The following is a 16,080-nucleotide window of genomic DNA, read 5'->3' as shown; positions in this document are numbered from 1 at the left end:
GGAAACTGGGAATGGAGAAATTCGCATGTAAATAAAGAAAATATCTAAAATAAAAAAAAAGAAAGAAAAAAATGCCTTAAGACTATTCCCTGCTTTAAAAAAAAATATTTTAGTCCAGCTCTTAATTACAGTATTAAACACAAGTCTAAATGATCTACCTAATCACACCTTTTTCAATTATTCTATATATACTACATTCTTGTGAATTACTTTGAGTCCAAACTAGGCATTGAAAAATGAGTGCTTTACTCTATACCAATCTATCCTCTTGTACCAATATGTTGAGAGAAAGTGCAGACTCATTAACTAGGAGAAAAAGAGCCCATCCTTTGTTAGCTTCACGTTAAGTCTCTGCTTAGGTCAATGATCCAGCTCAAATGGCTGAAGGATATTGTATTTCACCCTAAGTCTCCAGTTTCATCTAATTGAGAACTAAATATTTTCCAAGTAGCTATCACACAAATATACGTTGCAATGTAGAAGGAGGGCTATAGAAAGATACTTGCCTATAAGCAGGACAAGGCACCAGTCAACCCCAGGATTACGAAAAAGAACCAAAACAATGTACAATAAAAATGTGAAATTCTCAGTTGTGAGCCTGCGACATAACACTGGTGTTAATTTGAGAATATAAAGAGAGATATCAATCATAAAATATTTGTTTGCACAGACAGGCCTTTCTGTGGTTAAAACATAGCTGTCATGTAAACATAGCATAGTGAACACAGCAATACAGAAGAATCTAATGCAAGGAGTTTAAGTTTTTAAACATAATTCAACTTTTAAGAATTGCATTTAAAAACAGCATTCTCCGGTATATCAAAGAAAAGTATCAAATTTGGTTTAAAAAGGGCTGGAGAGATGGCTCAGCGGGTAAGAGCACTGACTGCTTTCCATGAAGGTCCTGAGTTCAAATTCCAGCAAACATATGGTGGCTCACAACCACCCATAATGAGATCTGATGCCCTCTTCTGGTGTGTGTGAAGACAGCTACAGTGTACTTACATATAATAAATAAATAAATCTAAAAAAAAAAAAATTGGTTTAAAAAAAAACAGCCATTCCCTTCAAGACAGTAAGAAATTAGTACTTGTGGGTAGCACTTAAAAAGACTACCCAGATTAAGCTGGTCACAGTGGCACATGCCTTTAATCCCAGCACTCAGGAGGCAGAGGCAGGTGGATCTCTGTGAGTTCAAGACAGTCGGGTCTACAGAGTGAGTTCCAGGAGGACCAGCACTACATAGTGAGACTTTGTCTCAAAAAAACAACAAAACAAAATAAAACAGAAATATTTTTGTTGAAATAATTATAGTTAGACCACCACGGTGCCAAAGCATTATTTATACAGTGTAACAAATACCACTGAGAACAGGGACAGAGGAGGTAAGGTAGCAAGGCTGACAGGTATCCAACCACCAGGTATGCAGTGATATGTCACCATGAGCAGAAAGCTGACATAAGGTATGAATTGAAGACAGCCCAGAAGCTGTACCTTGATGGCTTACCTACACCATTTAAACTCTTTTAAACATTCCAATGTAACTAAGAATCTGACTTTAAATTGAGTTATTTAAGAAAAACAAAATTAAAAGCGCAATTTTACAATAAGATGACCAAAGCTATAATATATTGTATTACTGAAATACTAAGAAAATAGAATGCCAGTGTTTTCACTGCAAAACAGTGATAAGCAGGTGAGATAATATGTATTAATAAGATTGAATTAGCTATCCCCACAGATACACTCTAAATTTAATACATTTCACTTAGTCTTAGCTGTGAGTTAAAATACATGAATAATGATAATTCCAAAAGAGGTAAGCTACTTTTTACTCCACATTTATTGAGTTCAATTTTGATAAACAAATACTATGCACTCATATAACTTAACAGGCAGTGTTAGAAATGGTGACCACTAGAATCAATATTATTTCACTACTTGTTAAGGAAATTGTAACCAGAAAAGATAAGATTGCAATCCATTAAATAATTCTATTGTCTTCTTAGGGAAATACAAAAATAATTTAACTTTAATAAATTGCTTACCAGGGCAAAAAGACACCATTTCCAGTAATAGATTTTGGTTGAATTTGGCCAACAAGCTCTCTTACAGACCTACCAAATGCTAGTCAACTCACATTATCACTCAAAAAAATTCTGTAACTATTTTGTTCAATGTCAATCATATCTTTGCTTTAAAAGACATATGTTACATACACTGTTCTAACTCTTCAACAGTATGAGCACCTATTAACTACCCACAGGAATATATATGTTAAGACATTTTGGTAACCTGTTTAACATTCTTCTATAGTAGGATATAAAATCTCAGCTACCAAGATCTATTGATGTGTCTGTTATATGTATATACACACATGCATATATACATACATGCACATACATGTCCATGCATACATTTACATACATATATACATATATGCATATACATACATGCACATACATGTCCATATATGTGTGTATATGCATGTATGTGTATGTATGTATATACATATATACATATGAATATATGTATATACACATACATGTATGTGCATGTGTGTATATACATATATATGAATATATGTATATACATATACATGTATGTGCATGCATGTATATACATATATATACATATGAATATATATGTATATACATATATATTCATTCATCTGTGCATATATACACATGCATGCACCTACATTCATATGGAAGCCAGAGGTTAACTTTGCCTGAATTCCTCAATTGGCACAATATCTCAATGAACCGAGAGCTTCCCACAATTCTGCTATGTTGTCTGGCCAGTGAGTTCTTAAGTCTGCCTATCTCTGCCTTTCCAGCATTAGGATTACTTAAACTCACCACAGAGCCACCAGCAGGTTTTATACATGAGTAGTAGGGAATATATCTCAAGTACTTGTTTGTGCAGCAGCCTCCCCAGACCCTCTGCTGAGTTCTTACTTGATATTCTATTCCTTGTGGCATTAACTTCTGACTATTCTCCAAATTTAAAAATTGTCACCCATTGTTTCACTGAGGATAAAGTTGTAAATGAACTGTTGAGACTGTTTTTAAAATCTCTTCTTGGAGGAAGACCAAAGTGTGGATACTTCATTCCTTCTTAAAAGGGGAAACAAAATACCCATGGAAGGAGTTGCAGAGACAAACTATGGAGCAGAGACTGAAGGAAGGACAATTCAGAGACTGCTCCACCTGGGAATCCTTCCCATATTCAGTCATCAAATCCAGACACTATTGTGGATGCCAGCAAGTGTTGGCTGACAGGAGCCTGATATAGCTGTCTCCTGAGAGGCTCTGACAGTAACCGACTAATACAGATGTAGAGGCTCACAGCCATCCACTGGACTGATCACAGGGTCCCCAATGAAGGAGCTAGAGAAAGGACCCAAAGAGCTGAAGGGATTGCAGCCCCTTAAGGAAGAACAACAATATGAACTAACTAGTACCCTCAGAGCTCCCAGGGACTAAAACACCAACCAAAGAGTACACATTGTGGGGCTAATGGCTCCAGCAGTATATGCATAGCAGAGGATGCCCAAGTCAGTCATCAATGGGAGGAGAGGCCCTTGGTCCTGTGAGGGTTCTATGCCCCAGTGTAGGGGAATGCCAGGGCCAGGAAGCAGGAGAGGGTGAGTTGGTGAGCAGGGAGAGGGGGGAGGGAATAGGGTTTTTTCCCCCCTGGAGGGGAAACCGGGAAAGGAAATGTCATTTGACATGTAAATAAAGAAAATATCTAATAAAAATAAAATAAAATAAAATCTCTTTTTGAGCGGATAAGATAGCTCAGAGGTTAAAGTTGTTTGCCACTCAGGGCTGATGGCCTGAGTTCAACCGCTGGAACCTGCACAACAAAGGGAAAACTCCCAATAGTTGTCCTTTGACCCTTAAATATTACGTATGCACCATGATAATGTATCCCTCACACATTCATACACACAAAATAAATTAATTTGTCATAAAAAGGCATCATGACATAACTCTCATGTAGGAACTTTCGACAATGTATACAAGTTAATAAGCAAGTGCTGCATTGGCATGCTTCCACAAATGTCATATCCCATGCTTACAGAGAAAATATTCTCTTGTTATTAATTTTAAAAAATTCACATTTAAAACTAAAACTTAGATTCAAATTTCTGAGAATAAAAGGGAGCAAGGTTGACCTTTATCTCCTTTTATCAGCCTCTTATGGACAAAGCCAAACAAAACAGAGAATCACACTTTGCTTCTTCTGACCAAATGATAATTTCCCAGGGTAATTGCAAAGTATTACATACAGATTAGTACATGGCACTGTACCTCAAGCTATGTCCTAAAGTTCTGAGCCCGAGTATTACATCTCTGTTGGAAAAAAACCTTGCAGTTGCCTTCACTTATACGTGACAGGTAACCAGAGGAGGTGTTAAAAAGGCAAAGATGCCTGACCCACCAGCTCCTTACGGGCTGCTCTGCGTAGTTGGCACATGGAAAGCACCACAACAGGGATTAAAGAACTCAAAAGGAGATGAAAGTGTGCAGGTTTCTAATGCAAACCACAGACACGAACCTGTCTACTCATGGAAGGCAAGAAGAGTATGAATTACATTGAATGGAATGAAGAAGAATCATGTTGAAAGAACAGTAATATTGTCTGTCAAAATCTGAAATAAAGTTTCTTTCCCACTGACCTAAGTTAATGATTTAAATCAGATGAAAACTTTTATAGTCACATAGGGAACTTTCAACAGTACAGACATTTCCTGTACTCTTAAATCACTTTCATATGATTCCCCACACACAAATCAGTTATAAGAACTTACAATATTAAAACAAAGAAAAAAATAATCATTTTTTTACTAAATTCGAATGTCAAGCTAAGATGTGGAAGTCAGCCAGTATAATAGTGTTCCTGGCACATGAGCACTCGTGTGCTCATGAACAGAACAAATATTACTTACTATTTTGTAAACACCAATGAAGCAACCTACTAAACAGAAAATCCATTCCATAATCTTAACTCTGATAGAATTCCTGAAGATTGGGTCATGTTACCGACTAAACAAACCTTTTTCATTGGTTATTTTATTTATTACATTTCAAATGTTGTCCTTCCCAGTTTTCCCTCCACAAACCCCATCCTTTATCCCCTCCCCCCTGCTTCTATGAGAGTGCTTCCTCACCCACCCACCCACTCCAGCCTCAGGACCCCTAGCATTCCCCTACATTGGGGCATAGAGCCTCCACAGGTTCAAGGGGCCTCCCCTCCCATTGATATCAGATAAAGCAATCTTCCACTACATATGCAGCTGGAGCCATGGGTCCCCCCATGTGTACTCTTTCATTGGTGGTTTAGTCCCTGGGAGCTCTGGGGGGTATGGCTGGTTGAGATTGTTGTTTTTCCTATGGGGTTGCTAACCCCTTCAGCTCCTTCAGTGCTTCCCCTAACTCTTCCATTGAGGTCCGTTGGTTGGCTGAGTACATCCACATCTGTACTGGTCAGACTCTGGCAGAGCCTCTAAGAGGACAGCTATACCAGGCTCCTGTCAGCAAGCACTTTTTTTTTATTTATTTATTTATTTTTTTATTTTGAGACAGGGTTTCTCTGTATAGCCCTGGCTGTCCAGGAACTCACTCTGTAAATCAGGCTGGCCTTGAACTCAGAAATCCTCTGCTTCCCAAGTGCTGGGATTAATGGCGTATGCCACCAGTACCTGGCCAGCAAGCACTTCTTGGCATCCACAACAGTGTCTGGGTTTGGTGTCTGCAGATGGGATGGATCCCTAGGTGGGGCAGTCTCTGGGTGACCTTTCCTTCAGTCTTTGCTCCATTCTTTGTCCCTGCATTTCCTTTTGATAGGAGCAATTCTGGGTTAATATTTATGAGAAGGGTGGGTGTCCCCATCCCTCAACCAGGGGCTGTACATAACCTCTAGATATGGTCTCTACAGGCTTTCTCCCCTTTGTTGGGTATTTCAGCTAATGTCATCCCTGTTGGGTCCAACTTAACCGAACAATTATGCTGCATACTTTACAAAGACCAGAAAACCACAGAAAGGTAAAGGCAGTGTGGTTTCAGCTCCTACATTTACAAGAACAGCATAGAAACAACAAACAACTTTTAAGTAATTAGTTCTGAGTTCTGGAGAGAACTGAGACAATGGTCTGCAGCAGAGCAGAGGCACTGCTTGAATTAGAGTGTAGAAGACCTGTGAGGCAGAGACTGATGAAGGTCAAGCAGAGAACATCTTCCCACGGGAATTGTCAGTCCTTGCTTTTACTTGGTGTGGCACCATTAGTTGGCACACCATATCATTCATATCAAAAGTTTAAAACAGAAGCATGAACATTTCTTATTTTCTGCCAAAACACAGCTAGCATCTGGATTCTTGTACTTAGTGATCTCATTCTGACTCATGATTTTCAATGTTACCAGTATAATGACACTCCAAAATCTGTATTCCAAACATAGACGTTCCATAAACTTTAAATATATACACCCAGCTGACTAAATGACATCACGTGAACATCTGACATGTTCAGAACTGGGCCCTGACCCTCTCCTGTGATTTCAGCTGCTCCTTTACAAGCTTTGCTTTGAGCAATTCCATTTACTTAGTTGTTCCCAAAAAGACATTCTAGTTAGTGAGACTTCGTCTACTTTCTCTGATGTAATACCTTACATCCTGTGAGCATAGACAAAACACACTCAAATTCAGCCAGTCCTCACCACCTTCAGGTCACTAGCATAGTTCAGATCACACTTTCTACTCTCAATGGGAACAAGGAACACCTGAGCAATTTCTGCCCTGGTCATCCCTCTACTCTCTAGCTAAAAAAGCATCCAGGGAGGTCCATTAAAAATGTTACTTCATGCTCACAGACCTCAGAGAATTTCCAAGTCTAAGACCACATGAATGATTTACCCTGCTTCCATTCCAATCACCCTTTTCATTCACTCCAATCCAGTATGTTCTCATACTCTAAGTGAGCCAGGCATCAACCCACCTCTGAGCCTTTGTGCTCCTTTATGCCTTTAACTTTATCCTGCTTCCTCTTATCCCCATTAATTGTTCCTTCAAGCCATCTTTAGTAAATGCCTTCCTATCATTCTATTTAAAATAGCCACTCCTGCACACTTTCTGTCCATCCTTATGATTACAAATAACATTTGCTACTTTTTTGAGTGCCTAATCACGTTTTTCATCGGAAGTACACACATTCCTAGAAGTCATGTATGTATGTCACTTTGGGAAAGGCTTGGACTTTTACTGGCTCACAAGAATAATACTTTGTAAGTAAGTGCTCAGTGAGTATACAGAGAGTCTGAGGGAGGAAGAAATCAGCATACTTGAAGAGTTGAAAGGTTAGTGTGACTGCAGAAAATTCCACAGGGAGAAGGACATAATATGAAATGGGAAACTCAGGAACCACATCAACCAGGTCTTTAAAACCATGATAAACATAGGAAACTTTTTATTTAATGCTTTGTTTTAAACATTAAACATTTACAGAAAGGACATAATAAGTCTCAGTTTATGTTTTAGTGTAGCAAGAATTTTGGAGTTTTGATTACTTTTAAAAATGTAGAAATATTATGGGATTATGTTTTCATTTTAATCCCAGATATGGGCTATGGGGCTGTTTTGGACTGTCCACACCAGCTGATTATGATTTGGCTTGTGCTTTACCACGGATGTGATTTTGCCAGCTGCAGATACTTTCTGCAATTGTGTGCTGTTTGAAATTCTGAGGACTTTTCAGAGGCTATATATATATACATGCTAGGGCCCTGAGAGGCAGGGCTTTTGGTTGTGATTTAAGTAGTCCTATCCAAAGAAAAAACAATAAAAGGAAGAAATTAGATTTCCTGATGGCAAAGACCTAACTTGCCCTGAGGGATTTGACAACCCTGATCAGTAGGAAGTAGTCTAATGATAATGATCCCCCTTTCTCCTCTACCTTTCTTCTTTCCTATCTAGTGGTGGGGGTGAAAGGGTAGAAGAAGAGAGGTGAAGGGTACAAGAAAAAGAACCCACAAAGTAGCCAAAAATCCAGTTACATTATAGGATCAGTACTGATGTATAGAAAATGTGGAAATGGGCTAAGGTTAGGAACAGAAGGCTCCTGACTACAGATATAAGGCAGTAATAGAACCTGATGCAAGAAGAATGAGACAGGTGCATAATTTTAAAGTAAATAACAAAGACTGAATTTCCACGAATGCTTGAATACATGACTGAGAGTAAGGAGTACTTAAAGTATCAGTGTTCCAAATATTTCTATGCCCTGTTTAGCATTTTATTTTCCTTTTAATGGCAGGCATTCTACTGTATATGAAGTATTACCTGATTATACTTTGCTAATATTAATGACAGAGCATTATTCATGTTTTTGGCCATTTATACATATATCTTTTTAAAAGTTCTATTAGAGCCATTTATATCTTTTTGTTATGAGTTCATGTTTTCTTAATATAATATGAAAGCAAGACTCTTATATGACAAAAAAATTAAAAATATTCTTTCCCATTCTATATGTTTCTATTTTCTCACCAAAAGTGAAAATGTCCTGCCAGGCAGTGGTGGCGCATGCCTTTAATCCCAGCACTTGGGAGGCAGAGGCAGGTGGATTTCTGAGTTCGAGGCCAGCCTGGTCTACAGAGTGAGTTCCAGGACAGCCAGAGCTATACAGAGAAACCCTGTCTCGAAAAACCAAAAAAAAAAAAAAAAAAAAAAAAAAAAAAAAAAAAAAAAAAAAAAAAAAAAAAGAAGAAGAAGAAGATGTCCTGAGTTACTTGAAAATTTTTAAACTTGATAACATATAGCTATTTTTGTTTAGACTTAACTTTTGGTATTATATCCAAAAATCTATTTTCAAATAAAAATTATGAAGGTACACTATCATGTTTGCTAATAAGAGTTATACAGTTCTGATTTTCACTGAGAAAGGTATACTGTAAACTAACTAATATTCTATGTTCTTTATTGAGATTCTGATCTGACCAGTGGATTTGTGTTGTGTCACATATTCTGAGTGATACAGTTTATGTATTATAAAGGGGTCAACTTCCTTCTTTCAAATGAGGATATCCAGTTGGGCAGCACCACTGGCTAAAGTATTTGTCAGAGCCTAGGTCCTGAAGTTTGGAATAATTTTACCTGTATATTATTGGCTTAACACTCAAGAGACTGGAAGCCCCAGGGAGTGGGGAGGTTTGGTGGGCTGTGGGGTAGAAGAGTGAGGACATCTTTGTGGATGCAGGGAGTGGGGTATGGGACATGGAACAGTCAGAGAGTTTATTGGGAGGGGGATAAAATCTGGAATGTAAAAAAAAAAGATTAAATAAAATTAAAAAAAAACGAGTTAAGACCTGATCCTATTAACAACATGTACCCACATGCTAACTAAGGAGTTAGCAAAGAGTCACAATATCTGAAGGAGCATTCCAAACCAGCAAAATCAGCCAGATGTCATACTGACATTCCAAAAGACCTTAACGTTGGCTTATGAAAATAATAAAGAACATGCCCATTAATGTCACAAGATAAATGACAAGCTGAAATTAGGAATAAAAAGAGAGGACCATGATGATGGAAATCTGCACACTTTCTCTATAACTATAACTATAAATAAATACATATATATATATATATATATATATATATATATATATATGTAACTGTAACTATGTGAGTGCCACATAGTTGGTCACTTGGTCTGTAGGCAGTACTAAAATGAGAAAGTAAACATCTTCCTCCTGTCTGTCTTTTCAAAACTGTTGGGGCTAATCAGGATAACTGTGACTCTTCAGATTTGAGGACAAGCAGTGGCATTTCGTGAACTTTCCTAAATCTCTCCTTTCAAGTACAACATTCATTCCCATTAAAGTTTTTAATCAAATGAATTATTTTGCATGGGCTACTACTCTGATCAAAACAACAAGCAACAAAAGATTAGAAGCTGATGAAAAGCATATTCCAATAAAGGTGCTATCACTGCACCTTCTGTTACAATGTCAGTAAATTATAAGGACTATACACATATACACATTGTAGTATATCCGTAAACCAACATTGTAACACAATACAAAGACTGAAGTGGCAAATCAGATTTAAGGTTTTCAATTAAATTGCTTAAAGTACCCAATCAGCAACACAACACAAATCCATTGGTCAGATCAGAATCACAATAAAGAACCTAGAATATTAGTTTACAGTATCCAAAAAACTCTATAAGTAAAGATTACTCATTGGCTTTTGTGGGATTTTGTTGTTGTTGTTGTTGATGTTGTTGTTGTTTTTCTTTACAAAGAATGGTCACTCAAAACATCTAAAGACATACATAGCAAGATGGTCTTGGTTAACTTCAAAGACCTATATTACCTAGGAAAAGTATCTGCTGCAGCAGTGAAAAAGTGAATACTGAGGTACAGGTATGACCTCCTTTGAAAACAAGGATAAGCTCTGTGTTATCAACAAACACTTTCTAGAAAAGTTGTAATAAAAAAATCAGTTCTCATCAGACAGTGGTGTCACATGCCTTTAATCCCAGCACAGGCAGGAAGATTTCTGAGTTAGAGGCCAGCCTGGTCTACAGAGTGAGTTCCAGGACAGCCAGGGTTACACAGAGAAACCCTGCCTTGAAAAAAAACAAAACAAAACAAAACAAAAACAAAAAAAAATTAGTCCTCATTTAAATATAATTCAGTTACATTTTCCAAATAAAGTAAAATAGAAAAATAAACATAAGATTTATTCATTCTACTGAAAATTGTTAAGATCTATTATAATAAGATTCATTAATATACTGGCAATTATCCCAAATTACAAGGCTTCAAAATCTTATAGTTTATAGTTCTTACACCTACAAAAAGATAATCCAGGAGTCTGGAATATTCTATCTTTTATAACCTAGTTAGACTGTCTAAGAGAAAAAAATAATCTTCAACCCCTTATAAATTACTATAAAATGCCATTTGGGATATTTACTTATCTGAGGTAAGATTCATACTAAAATTGACACATAAGATTAATATTTTATATTATTATTTAAGATTGAATAGGGAAATAAACCATTCTCACTATATAGCTGACAAACCCAGACTATAAAATGGTACTCTGGAAGAATTAAAAATATGTGGGTGTCTCACATTTTACGCATGAGGAAACACAATGAACGGAAAAGGCCAACAAGTTTTCAGCAGCTGAAAATGCTAATTTAATTACTGAAAAGAAATCATGCGGAGAAGCTCGCTGCAGACCATAATTTATAAAGCATAGAGGAAGTTATATAAAAGTATCAAGAAAATTTTAGTACCTAGTATAGTTATAAACCCAGACTTCTAGAACGTGGGGATGATATCTGATCAGAAAAGGCCTGCATAAAAATAGTGGCAGTCCAATAACAACCAAAATATTTAAAAATATATTTAAACAAACACACAAGATGTGCCAATATTCTAATATGTTGAAAATGTACATGCAATGGTGAAACATTAAAAACAGTAATATTCATCTTTAATTTGTCATTAAAGATAAATACAACATAGTATAGTTTGGCTAAATAAATAGGCTCTAGGTCCTGTTAGAAAATGTAGCTGGAGTGAAAGATATGGGTCACTAGGCAAAGATCTGAGATTGGATTTCAAGGACCCACTTAAAAGCTTTGTGCAACAATATAGCACTGTTACAATCACACTTCCTGAAGTAGATGGATAAGAGGCAACAGATCCCTAGAACTCACTAGGCAAGCAACGTGGTTGAAATGAGGAGTTCCAGAGTTCAACGAGAGACTCTTGCTTCAAAACTAAGATAGAATACAATCAAGGAAGACACCAGCATCAACCTCTGAACTTTATAAATATGGACATGCAAGGGCAGATACACCCACAATACATACACACAAACATGAATGTATGCCATACACACAGAGTTAATGAGGTATTTTCAAAATAAGTATTTCACTTAAAAGGGATTATGATTTTTATTAATTCAAGCAAATAAATTTGCCACACAATATGTAGTTCTGCTGAAGTTAATAAGAAGTGAATTCTAGAGCATAATAAATGATATTCAAAGCAGTATTGTCTAAAAGAACATCATGAAACTCTTACTAAAACGAATTTTAACTTAAATTGGCTCTGAAAATAAAATCATTAAGGAATAACTTTTATTGCATCTGGATTACAGATGTGTATAATTTATGCAAACTGAAACTGCAGAAACAACAAATTTTTATTAAAACTTAGTCTTGAAATGTATACATTCATACTATACCCTATTTTATAAGATAATGTCCAATGCTGAACATGACATAATTTTTAATATACTTCCTGTCTACAGCTATAAAAACTCTTTAAAACAAAGTTGAAATGTGTACCTACTGATGATCTATGCCTTTAATGGAACATCAATACAAAACAAAAGGAAAAGATTTCATGGGTATCAAAAAAAGCAAAGAATTAGAGGGCTGCACTCCTCAGAGCTACATCATCAGCCGTTACTGACAGTGAGTAAAACACATCAGCTTCTTTACTGTCACAGGCTTTGTCCAAATATACAACAGAATCTCTAAGAGAAAAGTAACTAGTAGTGCAAAAACTTCAGAAAGCCACGAAGAGCCAAACCATGGATGGCCTTTACACTCGACCCACTACTCACCTGGGATGGTTTTCATCTTCTATAAACAATGAGAAAAGCATTCGAGCTTATCTATCTTTACATAATATAAAGTAGCGGCTAGATGTCTTTTAAATATCTTCAATTAAATATCTTTAATTTTGAGATACTTTTAATTATCTTCAATTTCTAGCAAGTGTTCTTGTCAAATTTTTTTATTTCATCCCTGTTTTAGTCATTTATATAGCTATGAGACCAGTAATTTCCTTTCTGAAGTCACGTTTGTTGCAGATGTCCAGAAGAAACTGCTAAATTAAGCATTGGTTACAGGATGAGTTATACAAAACATGGTCCCTGATGGGCTACCAGAATAAGAGATGCAGGTGAAGCAGGAAGACTTGACAGGCAAGGGCCCAGGCTGCTAAGCCTGCTCACATGGTGCAAGTAGAACACTGCAACCTCTCAAAACAGTCAAACACACACAACCACAACAGGAGATTTTCCCAAAGAGGACTAAGTCCTTTACTGATTTTCTTTATTTGAAACGACCAGATCACAGCCCCATTCCCATTATCAAAAGCAGGTCAACAATTCACCAAAGGTGCAGTGATCAAATGACAAGGTGAACTGGTGGTGAACCAAGAAAGCTTTCCCAGAATCCTCCATGATTTTCATAAACTAAATATTGAAGATTAACAACATGCTTCTTTAGATTATACTACCATTCTGCTTAAGCAGATAATTACCATCTAAACACAGTAGTATCCTTAAAACAAGCATATAGCAGTATCTTACCTCAAATTCTGCGTGTCTGTGAATATCCTCCGCTCTCTGCCTGCTCAGAATAAATTCGGCTTCATTTGCCACTCTTACTAAATGATCCTTCATTGTTTGGCTAAGTAACCTGAAAGAGATGAAAATTGTCAAATAAATACATTTACTTGACATATATGTCTAATAACAAATGGCTAGTCAGGGTTCAATGGCAGTATATTTTGTTCTTTTGAATAGAAAGGAATATTTAACCCCTTGTTCTTGCTTCATATACAGTGAGGTATCAATATTATTTCACTTCAACAAGTGAAAGAAAGGAGCAGCAAAAGTTTATATTCTGGTAACAGTAGATTCATTGGCCTACCTACTAAAGCAACTAATAATTCAACAATAAAGCTGAAGCGGTGAGGTGTTACCTTTCACATCAGTGGAAGGGTGCAGAGGAGCATGTGCTGATGACTTCTGACTTAGTCCGTGACAATCCTGGGAGGTGTGGACTCTAAGAGTGTGGACCTAGCAGACATTAGGTCACCAGGAGTGTCTTTAATTGGATACTGAGATTTTAGACTTTTCTCTCTCCTGCTTCCCACAGCAAACAGCACCCTGATATGAACAGTTTCTTCTCTATGTACTCCCACCATGATACACTGTGTAACCACTGGCAGAACAAACAAACAAAAACACCTGGGCCAAGTGAAACAAATAGATGAGCTGAGCTGTATGAACTGGTCAAACTGGGTATTTTTGTCACACCATGACAACACTAACACATCAAGGCAGCCAAGATTTAAGAAGGCGAAGACCCTCAGGGAGGAAGCACACAGGCACTCAGCACGAGTCTTCTCACTAAGGCAGTTGTATTCAAAAGCTAGGAGACTGCAGGAGCTAAGCAAAGCTGTCAGCAACCTCACAGAGCTAAGGAGACCAAGACAGACAAGCAACCTGACAGGATAGGGGCATGTAGACTCCCAGAGTTTTAGCAATTCAGAAATTCAGAAACTAGACCCTGGAATCAAAAAACTGAAAGTATCTCAAGAAAATATCTTGGGGCAAACGAGCATCATCAGGCCCTTCATTTGCATTTTGGTTCCAAAATGAAAACACGATTTTCTATGCTACTATTTTGCTGTACCAACAAGATGAATACTTTAATTAGATTACAAAAGTTATACAAAAGGAAAATTCCACATATAAATCAAAGACATTACAGAGAATAAAAGTAAGCAAAACTTTCAGCATGGACAAAATAATGCCAATTATTAAAAGCATCCGAAGAATATATGCTCGGAAGGGCCAGTCTCAGTAAGCTTCCGTACAGCCTGGAGTAAGTCCAGTCAAGACTTGATGCCATCAGCCTCTGCATCACTGGTTATCAGGGAAACAAACGAAAGCGGCAGAATTCTATAAAAGTCACCTGTGATAGTTAATACTATCAAACTGACAGGATCTAGAATCACAGAAGAGAGAAAGTGCTGGGCAAGGCTGAGGGACTGGTTAGATAAGGTGAATGGATGGATGTGGGGAGACCCACTCTCAATGTGAGTGGTGCTACTCCATGGGCACTGGAGTCCTAGACACACTAAAAATAGAGCATACTAGTTGCAAGCATTCACAGCACTCTGCCTTCTGAATGTGAATACGCTGTGACCAAACGCCTCCGGCTCTGGCCTCCATGCCTCCCAACCATGACTGACTGACTCCCAGTCTGTAAATCAAACCCTTCCTTTAGTTGCTTTGATCAGGTGTTCATCACAGTAATTAAAAGGGTAGCTATATAAAAAAAAAAAAATTCATGTAACAACTTACCAAGTTGTCACACAAAATGTGTGACAGTGCAAATAAAATTTCTAAAAGCAATTTTTACTAGAGCGAAACATTAGCAACTACCAAAATCTCCATAACAACTAAATTATTCTTTAAATGGCTGAATATCCATATGATGAAACACAATTAGTAACAAAAAAACCCCTAATTATATGCATAACAAAATAATTTCACAATATTGAGCAAAATCTCATAAATTAATATAATTCAAAGAAATAATCTTGTATAAGTCTTTAAAACTATGATATTAAAGTCAAGAGGCAAAGGTCAACTTTACTTAAGACCCGGACTAAGAAGTCAGATGATCCACACATGGTGTACTAGTTGTTGAGAAGACATTTGACAATGCTTTAAAAGGCAGGTAGACAAAAAATGTTAAGCCAATAGAGGATTTAGTCAGCTATAATGTGAATGAAGCCTTGATTTTAGAACAAATTAAATCTACACATGACAGGGAAATATTGGAAACTGTGTTGACTGTGGGTCTGGAGGAAGGTGGTATAGAAAAGGGAGGAGTCTTGAATAACTTCGAGGTTACTTGACTGGGAAATGGGACAATGGTGTGCCATTGACTAATCAATTCAATTACTGTTTGAGTATTGCAAGGCAATATATTGACAACAGATTCATGATGTGGTTGCAGGTCTCCAGAGGGAAAAACTAAGAAGCACAAAACAGTATTTTATATCTGAACTCTTGAAAGCCCCTGCTTTCTCAGGCCTTCACTTCTAGGAAGTTCAGCAGATTCAAAAGTTACATGGTGGATTGTTTATAACATCTAAGTGTGTGCTATTTAATAGCATTTTAAAAATGCCCTGATCATATCATTTCAAAATTGTAGAGTTTTTTTTGTTTTTTTTTTTTTTT

The 16,080-nt window shown here is 36.9% G+C and overlaps 1 protein-coding gene across 6 annotated transcripts in view; it reads right to left on the bottom strand.

Annotated features, from left to right (window-relative positions):
* Lrba (LPS responsive beige-like anchor protein) overlaps nucleotides 1–16,080 on the bottom strand; it is a 547,775-nt gene that overhangs the window by 347,176 nt on the left and 184,519 nt on the right. For all 6 annotated transcript variants that reach the window (XM_031374244.1, XM_031374245.1, XM_031374247.1 and 3 more), the window contains one exon: nucleotides 13,411–13,519. In XM_031374244.1, the coding sequence (XP_031230104.1) occupies nucleotides 13,411–13,519 (109 nt within the window). The remainder of the gene's footprint in view (nucleotides 1–13,410; nucleotides 13,520–16,080) is intronic.

This window comes from Mastomys coucha, unplaced genomic scaffold (assembly GCF_008632895.1).
Source record: "Mastomys coucha isolate ucsf_1 unplaced genomic scaffold, UCSF_Mcou_1 pScaffold16, whole genome shotgun sequence".
In the NCBI taxonomy this organism is placed as follows: domain Eukaryota; kingdom Metazoa; phylum Chordata; class Mammalia; order Rodentia; family Muridae; genus Mastomys; species Mastomys coucha.
The sequence above is the reverse complement of the archived record's forward strand: the minus strand, read 5'-3'. Positions and strand labels throughout refer to the sequence as shown.